At 37.0% G+C, this 10,346-nt stretch overlaps 1 protein-coding gene across 15 annotated transcripts; it reads right to left on the reverse strand.

The window, feature by feature from the left end:
* Positions 1-352: 352 nt before the first annotated feature.
* On the reverse strand, positions 353-6,655 carry LOC107774227 (methyltransferase-like protein 2). 15 transcript variants are annotated; one of them, XR_012697207.1, is made up of 11 exons: positions 6,254-6,654; positions 5,898-6,126; positions 5,496-5,635; positions 5,260-5,293; positions 4,950-5,025; positions 4,416-4,593; positions 4,174-4,287; positions 4,025-4,081; positions 3,641-3,854; positions 3,372-3,490; positions 353-797 (listed from the first exon to the last, which is right to left on the reverse strand). XR_012697207.1 is itself a non-coding variant. In XM_075226164.1 (9 exons), the coding sequence occupies exons 1-9, from the start codon at positions 6,521-6,523 to the stop codon at positions 774-776; spliced, it is 1,167 nt and encodes a 388-aa protein (XP_075082265.1). In that variant the 5' UTR covers positions 6,524-6,655; the 3' UTR covers positions 353-773. The 15 variants fall into 15 exon arrangements, 7 of the variants coding, with proteins under 7 accessions (XP_075082265.1, XP_016449205.1, XP_075082266.1 ...); XR_012697208.1 differs by having other exon boundaries at positions 4,198-4,287; positions 6,254-6,653; XR_012697205.1 differs by having other exon boundaries at positions 3,396-3,469; positions 4,025-4,124; positions 4,198-4,287; positions 6,254-6,652.
* Between the last annotated feature and the right edge of the window lie 3,691 nt (positions 6,656-10,346).

The following is a 10,346-nucleotide window of genomic DNA, read 5'->3' on the forward strand; positions in this document are numbered from 1 at the left end:
CATATATTCAGTACCATATTTATCTCACAACTACTCAAATTGTATATCCAGAAATGCATACTTGTGAAAATACCAGCTTCTACTTTGAATGTGAATCTCTTCTTCAGGCTTGCATACAAATTTATCTGCGCAAACACCTTAGTTACCTTGAAATTTTCATTCTACTTAATTTTGCATGTAAACAAACATTGCACCAACTCCGTGGAATTGACATGCACGACAGTCAACTTGTAAGCCATTTAAAGGTTCAAATCCCACCGGAGACAAGCCATAAAGATTTTCCTTAAATCCATAATCTTGGTGTAAATACCTGCCTTATATTGGAGCGCCGAGGAGGAAAGAAAAACAGAAATTGATGAAAAAAATGATCATATATATCTTACAAATCTTTTCCACTTAGCAAAACTGAAGGCCACTAGAATGAAGGGGAGAAATAAATTCGCTACATTCCGCTAAATATCGACCACTTGTCTGAAGACGGTTGATTCATCGAAAATTACAGAGCCTAACAAGGACACTGGAACTGAGCAACTCTGGCTACTATTACAAAGGCTCAACTATGAATAACCTTCAATCTTGAAAACTTACTTTTCCAGTAGAAAATGAATACATAGAGATTTTTCCTCTTCTTGGCTATCAAGGAGTATTCAAGAACTCAGAGAAGTTTGACTTGAATATATGTACTCAATGGAGAACACGAGTTGAACTTTTATAGCAAACAACCATCGGTTTTGAGCATATAATGCAAGCTATCCATCATTCCCATTGTTTTGTCATTGGCTGTCGCAATGAGATCTCTGCATTTTGGGGTACCAAACAGTTATACTCAGAGTAACCTGCTTCTGGAGGAGAAAGTTTCAAGCGAAATTAATCTCGAACAAGATTATGAAACATTAGACGAGCAGATGAAAGTTATCTTCTACTTATTTTTTTACTCATAAGTAAACTGCCAAACTAAATTCAGAAAACAACAAAGCACCCCCAACTGTAAAAACAACAACAACAACAACCCAGTAAAATCCCACTAATGGGGTCTGGGGAGGGTAGTGTGTACGCAGACCTTACCCCTACCCCGAAGGAGTAGAGAGGCTGTTTCCGAAAGACCCTCGGCTCAAAAAAAAAAAAAAAAAGAAGACAAAAGGACAAAAAGGGGGCAATATTAGTATCACAACAACAATCATATGATAAATAGGAACACCATGAAATTCAGAAGAAAGATGCAAAGCAAAGGGAGACAATATTAGTAAATATTAGTATCACCACAACAATCATATGAAAAATAGGAACACCATGAAATCTAGAAGAAAGATGCAAAGCAAAAGCGATAGCTAGTAAATAGGGCATGCACTGAAAAGCGAAATAGTAAGCCACAACATTGCCACTAGCTATCTTAGCCCAAAAACCTACATGGCTAGTCCCACAATGGTACGAAGTAAGGCACGACTCAACTGCCTCCTAGCCTACAACCATAATACTCGACCTCCACATCTTCCTATCAAGTGTCATGTCCTCGGAAATCTGAAGCCTCGCCATATCCTGCCTGATCACCTCTCCCCAATACTTCTTAGGCCGCCCTCTACCTCTTCTCGTGCCCTCCACAACCAGCTGCTCACACCTCCGTACTGGAGCATCTGGGCTTCTCCTCTGAACATGTCCGAACCATCTAAGCCTCGCTTCCCGCAACTTGTCATCAATAGGAGCCACATGCACCTTCTCCCGAATATCATCATTCCTAATCTTATCCATCCTAGTGTGCCCGCACATCCACCGCAACATCCTCATTTCTGCTACTTTCATCTTCTGGATATGTGAGTTTTTAACGGGCCAACACTCATACCCATACATCATGGTCTTTCTAACCACCGCTTTATAAAACTTACCTTTGAGTATCGGTGGCACTCTCTTGTCACACAGGACTCTAGATGCTAACCTCCACTTCATCCATCTTACCCCAATACGGTGTGTGACATCCTCGTCGATCTCCCCTCCCCCCCTGGATAACCGAACCAAGGTACTTGAAGCTGCCTCTACTCGGGATGACCTGCGAATCAAGCCTCACATCCACGCCCACTTCCCCTGGCTCAGCGCTGAACTTACACTCCAGGTATTGCATCTTCGTCCTGCTCAGCTTGAAACCCTTAGACTCAAGAGCCTGTCTCCAAACCTCCAGCCTCTCGTTAACACCGGCTCGCGACTCATCAATCAGAACTATGTCATCGGCGAATAGCATGCACCATGGAACATCCCTTTGAATTTGGTGTGTTAACGCGTCCATCACCAGGGAGAATAAGAACGGACTGAGCGCAGAACCTTGGTGTAACCCCATTACAACCGGAAAATGCTCAGAGTCGCCTCCTACTGTCCTAACCCGAGTCTTAGCCCCATCATACATGTCCTTAATCGCCATAATGTAGGGAACCGACACACCTTTTGCCTCCAGGCATCTCCAGAGAATTTCTCTAGGAACCTTGTCATACGCTTTCTCTAGGTCAATAAACACCATGTGCAGATCCTTCTTCCTCTCTCTGTATAGTTCCACCAACCTTCTAACAAGGTGTATAGCTTCTGTAGTCGAACGACCCGGCATGAACCCGAACTGGTTGTCGGATACAGACACTGTCATCCTCACCCTCGCTTCAACCACCCTCTCCCACACTTTCATGGTATGACTCAGTAATTTGATACCCCTATAATTGTTACAACTCTGGATATCATCTTTGTTCTTATACAATGGAACCACCGTACTCCGCCTCCACTCATCTGGCATCCTTTTCCCCTTAAAAATAATATTAAACAACCTAGTCAACCACTCCAAATCTGCTCTCTCCACACACTTCCAAAATTCCACCGGAATCTCGTCTGGCCCGGTCGCTCTGCCCCTGCTCATCTTACGCATAGCTCCCACGACCTCCTCAACCTCGATTCGCCTGCAGTACCCAAAGTCTAGGTGACTCTCGGAATGCTCCAATTCGCCTAGCACAATATCCCGATCCCCTTCTTCATTAAGAAGTTTATGAAAGAAAGTCTGTCATCTCCTCTTAATTTGGGCATCTTCCATCAATACTCTACCATCTTCGTCCTTGATGTATCTCACTTGGTCCAAATCCCGAGCCTTCCTCTCTCTGGTGGGCACAAAGGAGACCGGTGGTGGAATGAAGTGGTCCAAGGTAAAGTGGAAGCAAAGAAGGCGACGTACCTGAAGTTAGTGGGAAGCATAGGTGAGGAGGAGAGGCGAGTGTGCATGGAGAGGTATAAGGCAGCTAGGAAGGAGGCTAAACTTAAAAACAGAAGGAAAAAATATCAAAAGCCTTCCCAGTCAAATTAAAAGAGAAAAAGAAGCAAGTAATTGGTAGGCTGAACTTAAATAATACCAATGATGTACGAACTCAAGCCACCTGGTACTTCCTGAAGTCTATAAATCTCTACTTTTAAGCAATCACCAATCATAAAACTGTCCGAATGCATCGATCTGTTGCACAGTTCATGAATCCTATATAAGCAAATAATACACGAAGAAGCATCATCGAACAAGTATTGCTCAGGGGAAAAGTGATCAGGTAATAAAAGCAAAATTTTGACGCGTCTTAAAAATTCTACAGGAAGCTACACCGGAAGGATAAAACCACATACAGAGGGATACCTTCAGGATACCATATCACTGGACTAAAACTTCCGAATAAGAGGTGTTTCAATCCAGAAGCATTATTTTTCTGTTTCCTTAGTAACAAAATATCTTGAATCCTGAAAATGAAGAGGTTCATTCCCCCAAGAAGTCCAGCCAGCTATCATTTCTCTAGCAAATAGTTCAATGCAATGAGCAGGCCTAGACCCCGGCACATAATCCAGAAGCAGCTCTAATTCATGTGGGCAATGGTAGGAGGAAAATTATCAGAAGCTATCAGACAGCAAATCCAGCAGTAAATGAGAGAAAATATCAATAACATGAAGGAAAGAAAGGCACAAAGAGAAACTACATTATTCAAAAGGAAAAAGAAAAATTCAAATGGGAACCCGAAAAGGTTACCTCCAATGGGGGGTTTCCTTGAATAATCACCAGGAACACTGACGAATACTCGATTATCTGGTATAGGATTCAGTCTTGTTATATTGTCAGAATCAGTCTCCTACAAAAACACAGGGAAGTGAAGAAAAGAGTTGCTTTAACAACGGCACCTCTAAGGCATAGGAAAAGCTAACCTTTCCCTCACAGTATCCTAGGAGAAGGCATTCATATGGCCGATGATGAAAGAGGTCCAATTCACCGGTCATCATCCCATTTGCTTTAACCTGTAACATATATCAACTTAGATACCTTAACACATATATTCAGTCAATATACACTGTTCAGGCTCCTCTCTCTCTGGGGGTAGAAGACATCTTAAGGGTCTACATAACAGCTGTGTAAGAAATGATACCTTCAACCAGTAAAAGTTAGCTGCATATTTTACTCCCCATTTCGGAAACAAATCATTCTCCACAAAACCTCGCAACTTTTCCCTGTTGGTAACCCACAATGCAACAAGAGATCCAGAGGTATGACAAAGTTGCTTGACGGGGAGAGATAAGTAGTATCGGTTAGGCAAAGTTGGGTACCTGCAACCACATGGAATTGCATATTGAATCGAAGCAATCTACAACACAGACCTTTACGCCTAATAGTTTGAGCTTCTAATATACAAAGCAGATTTAAATTGACCCATTCTAATCACTTATAGGAATTCACACTTATAATATCGGTTTTGTTCAACTACCATCCTATGTCTACCCCACCCCAAAATTTGAAGAGAATTTTCCCTGTAGGGTGTACAGGATATGCCTTGTTTCTACAACTGACATTCTTCGCGAAAAAACTTTGCAGAGAGTGGAAACCTCGAAAAATAAATGCAAGCCAAGGCTAGCAAATAATCTAGAAGCAAGAGAGACAAATCTCGGGAAGGATTAACAAACACCTCAGTTTCTGGTGAGCGCTGCCATTTTCCCAAGGGGGATCTATAACTATGAGATTGAAGCCACAATCAGAATCAGCTGAAAGAAGAAAACAACACTCGGAGTTTAAGCAGCAGCTCCAGAATTCTAATTTATGCAATAACCATGAAAACTAGTATGGAGTAATATATATGGCAAGAAATGAGGAAATCTGCCTTTAAGCTGGGTACTTCCCAATACATTGTAGGTCCATACAAATGGAATTTAATAAGCATTAGCTCTGGACAGTACGTCCACCCTCAAACACAAGAAGAAAGGATCTTGGTTCATTACCTGGGATTAAGTTCTCAATCTGCCGCAAATCAGACTTCAAGGCAACAAGAACAATAAAGCCAAAAAGTCAGATTTGTAAACAATGCAGATAACTCAGATTCAAAGAAACAAAAACCAGAAGAAAAAGTATTGAAAGCCAAAGTAAACCCAAATGATTCTGGATTAGAAATTTTCATGAGAGAAAAGAAAGAGGCTTTCTCAGAAACAACTAAAGAAGCATCCGCGGTGTATCATACCATATAGAAACAACTCCTTATGGGAATAATATACTTGTGATTGAAAAGCTCCGCTTCTATATCACAGCTTCCCTCATTAGCGACTAGATTATTAAATACAGGGGTCACACTTTGCTCAATGCTCTGAGCAAGAACTGAACCTGGAAACCACGCAAGACAACTAGAACACATAAGCATGCTAGGACCGCAAGAAATATGCTAACAAATTACAAAAATTTTATATCGAATTGCATAAAGGGCGCCTTGGTGCAACAATAGAGATGCTCCATTGATGACCAGTAGGTCAGGGGATCAAGGGGCGGAAACAGCCTCTTTTGCAAAATCGCAAGGCGAAAACTGACAGTATCTGCCCACCCTTAAGCACTTTTGTATTGAAAAAAAACTCTTGTAACTAAAGCAAACCTCCATTGTGGAAAGTTTTATCATCTTGATAATAATTGAGAACAATCTCATACAATGGAGCTTGCCAAACACTTCCGAGCTCCATAAACGAAAGCTCACTACTTTCCTCTGACAACTCTTTACATTCCCCCACAGCACATCCATCGTTCCTCAAATTCCTCAAAACTTTCAAAAGATCAGTAGCTTCAATCAAGGCTTCATGCGCTTTCAACAATAACGGCTTCACCTCCTTCAACACAAATAAAAATAAACAAAATTTACTGCTCACAATCTCACACTCAATGCACAGAAAATAAGCAGCTGCATATTATACATACAAGTTAAGATTTTTGAAAATGTAAAAATGTTAATGGTACCTGATGACGACGATCGGCGATTTGTTCGCGTTCATTGAGAGATTGAGGCTTCTTCTTCTGTTTACGTTTTCGTTTTCTAGAATCTTCGGAAGCTTTTGGAACTTGTGTTGAGTTCGAGGAATCGAAGAAGCGAGAGTAGTACGTAGAAGGAGAAACCCTAAACCGGGTGTATGAACGGTTGAGAATTCGAACCGGGTCGATAAAGAAGGCATTTGAGGTTAACTGATAAATGCCGGATTCTGAAAACAATTGCAGTTGATTGTTTTTCATCTTCAGATTTTGGGAATGTTTTTTGGTTTTCGGCTTCGGAAGTGACAGTGGCTGGTTTGTTCATCGGGCATTAGGGCTGATGCCGGCGGGAAGCGGGAAAGTTTTATTTGCATTATGGTCCCCGTTTTTCCTCCTATTTCCGACTAAGTCCCCAAAAAGGTTCTCCTTTCACTTCCGGACCCCATCTTTTCCTTTTTACTTTCTTTCTTTCTAAATTTGGTTTCAAGTAATGGCACTGTACTTTTTACATTTTTTTAAATGAAGAGAAAAACTGTTTTCATCTTAACAATTCAAACCAATGTAAGCTAATATTGTTCTTTAGACTGATTCGATATCTTATCAACTAACTATCTCATTTTTTTTTTAACATTTTAAATAATTAATTTATACAATTTTCTAATGAACTCCATAAAACTATAATTCAATCATTTCACCCTTTAAATTTTTTTAAAATAAAAATAAAAATTTAAAACCATACATGTCAAATTATATCCATCGTAGTCACTCATACTCTTTCTTTGACTTTACTCTGTATTTTGCAAGGAGCTCATTTGAAAAAAATACATACTTATCCGCACATGATATTATCACTAAACCAATAACTTATCTGAATAATTATAAATTAAACAAAAAGTATTATTATTTAATTATTGATTAGTGATGACATTAATATATATATATATATATATATATATATATATATAACACATATTTTACTTACTGATTTGGTGTAAACATTGAGTTATAAATAATCTTTTTACTCATTTTGCTCCAATCTTTTCTTGTCTTTTTTACCTTTCTGGTTTCATTTTACCTTTCTGGTTTCACGAGGTCAAGGTGGAAAGGACAAATTGGGTGAAGGCATAAGCTATAGTCGAAGAAGATTAGGTCTAATATAAGTATTCGGTTAGCACAATTGGTCAATGAACCTTTATTTTTTGGACCTTATTCCTTTGGAAGTTCAGAGTTCATTCCATTCATCAACAACATTGTACATAGCAAAGGTTTCACAACTTTTCATTCTTTACTACTTTTGTCTTTTGAGGTTAGTAATACTGAACTATAAATAAGGTGAATTTAGAATTTAAATTTTATAAGTTCAAATTTATAATTCTATCATATCTCATCTAATTTAATGAGTTTAAAATTTATTATTTATATATATTTTATAATTTTTGAACAAAAATACATAATATGAACGAAAGCTATAAGTTTACTTGAACTCATAGCTTCTGCAATGGATTTGCCTCTCACTATAATTATATTATTTTTTTTGATGATTTGGAATCCGTTATGTTTCCATCAAAGTACATAAAATAATAATGGACGAACATCAATTGTAGAAGAATATAAATTTATGTAGGGACAAATAGATAATAGGAAAGGCATAAATAGCATAAAGATTATGTTATGATTTGTGACACCAACATTAAAGCAAACTTTGAACTTTGAAGTGAGCTTGAAAAGGGGGATAGTTACAATACATGGTCAATTCAACACAACTGTCCTACTTAAAAAATTGAATCTTTCACTTATAATCAATCACCAACTTCTTTATTTTTCAATGATTCTTTTAGGTTAATTGGTGTCAAGAAGCAATGAATTTCCTATAATTTATTCATTGATGACATAGAGCAATTAATAGTTACTTTGGGACACAAGTGATTTCATTGGTTGTGTTGTGTCATCACTCTAATATGACTCACTTGTTCTTGATTTATGTGAAGAAGTGTTTTCCTATCCCCACTCCCACCCACACTCACCACCCACCCCTTTCTACTTTGAAAAATGCAGAACTATTGACACCGTTAATTATTGTTTTAGCAGCTTATTAATTAAAGAATAAAGAAGAAGAAAAAGGTAAGTATGGTTTAAACTTTAAAGGATATATATATATAAGTTTGTAAGTATTATTTTGCCTGTTTTAGATATGTCCTTTGTTTCTTTTGAATTTGGTTGATACTTACATTTGAATAAATAAATTGTTGACGCGAATAAAAAAATTAGTCAGCCGTCTCAAAATAGGTACTAATATCAAATGAAGAGAATAAATAAATCATCATCGACCCATACAAAACTTTTTGTTTTATTTTTTCTTGAACTAAAAGTGAGACCGTAAATAATACTAGGAAAGTAAACTACTGTAGAATATATTAGAGCTTTTGATTGGATTAATTGAAAAGCAATATTTAAGTGAAATAGCATGGATTGTAGTTAGTACTCCTGAGTCCTGACACTCTTTCCCTCGAAAAAGGGCAGGAAACATTTATAATTTTGTTCCCTTTTGGGCATAAAATATTACTTCACTATTTTAAATACCGAACTTAATATTTGTAAGTATTTACTATTTGTAAATATTAGTTTGACGATTATTTAGGGTATACTGTCTCTGTCACACTCCTTAGATGCGGTTTTTTTCTGAATTTTGCGTGAACGCGAGATACTTTACTCAATGAGTTGTCCTTTTTTCCTTTTACAATTTTTATTTATAAAAAGTTGAACTTTAGTATTTAAAATGTTGATAACAATGATATATTAATTTGACTTTAATTTCAAGTGATATAATGATTTGTTAACTCACAAGTCTTCAATTTTTACGGAATTATTTTTGTAAATGACATTAACATCTAAACATTAATTCAGCTAGATAGGAATGGCTCTCTAAAAGTAAATATAAAAACGTTACTACACGAGAATAGATATGATAATACGTTTAATCCATAAAATTGAAGTAAAGGCTGCTACACCAAATTGGCTGTATTGCCATCAGTTAGTAATGACAAAATAATTAAAAGAAAACAGTTATTCACTTATATCATTCACTAAAAATTGGTTGAATAATAAATTTTTTAAAATACCGGCAGGAAGCGGAAAAGTTTTCTTTGCATTATGGTCCCCGTTTTTCCTCCTATTTCCGACAAAGTCCCAAAAAAGGTTCTGCTTTCACTTCCGGACCCCATCATTTCCTTTTTACTTTCTTTCTTTTCTAAATTTGGTTTCAAGTAATGGCAATGTCTCCTCCCAACAGAACATGCATTTTTTTTTTCTTTTGTCCGAAACTAATTACATTTTTTTAATGAGAAAAACGTTTTCATCTTATTAATTCAAACTAATGTAAACTTAGTCTTTAGACTAATATGATATCTTTTCAACTAGCTATCTCAAATACTTTTTTTACATTTTAAACAATTAATTTATACAATTTTCTAATAACTTCATAAAAATATAATTCAATCATTTCACCCTTTAATTAAAAAATAATTCACCTTTAAATAAAACAATACATGTCAAATTAAATCCATCGTAGTCGGTCATGTTCTTGAGAAAAATACAGGAATTCAATCAATTTTGTGTGAATTTGTAATTAGGGTTCTAGTTGGGAAAATCGAAGAGAGAAGAAATTTATTTCATAGAAAAGAAAGAATCAGAAAACTGTCTATCTAGAGAGTTCTACTCCTTTTATATACATTGGGCCAAATACCTGAAAAATAAAAGACTAGCCGAGCCCAAAATACAAAATAGCATAAATAGCTAAGTTGATCCAGTTAGGCCATCTTCCATCATTTATGTTTGGGCCTTGTGTGTATCGTCAATTATTCCACCATCCCTCCCCCCCCCAAGTTGGAGGATGGGAGAACCCCAAACTTGGGTAAGATAGTATGATATAGAATCCCAATAAGTGGTTGTTACGACCCGACCGATCGTTTTAAGCATTTGCGTTTCGTTCAACTATTTGAAGCTTTGAGTAGCTCCATATGATGTATTATAAACATGTGTGTATCGTCGTTTTTGGTTTTCACGTGTTTCGGAATATGTTCGAAAG

The sequence above is a fragment of the Nicotiana tabacum genome, chromosome 12 (assembly GCF_000715075.1).
Source record: "Nicotiana tabacum cultivar K326 chromosome 12, ASM71507v2, whole genome shotgun sequence".
NCBI lineage: Eukaryota > Viridiplantae > Streptophyta > Magnoliopsida > Solanales > Solanaceae > Nicotiana > Nicotiana tabacum.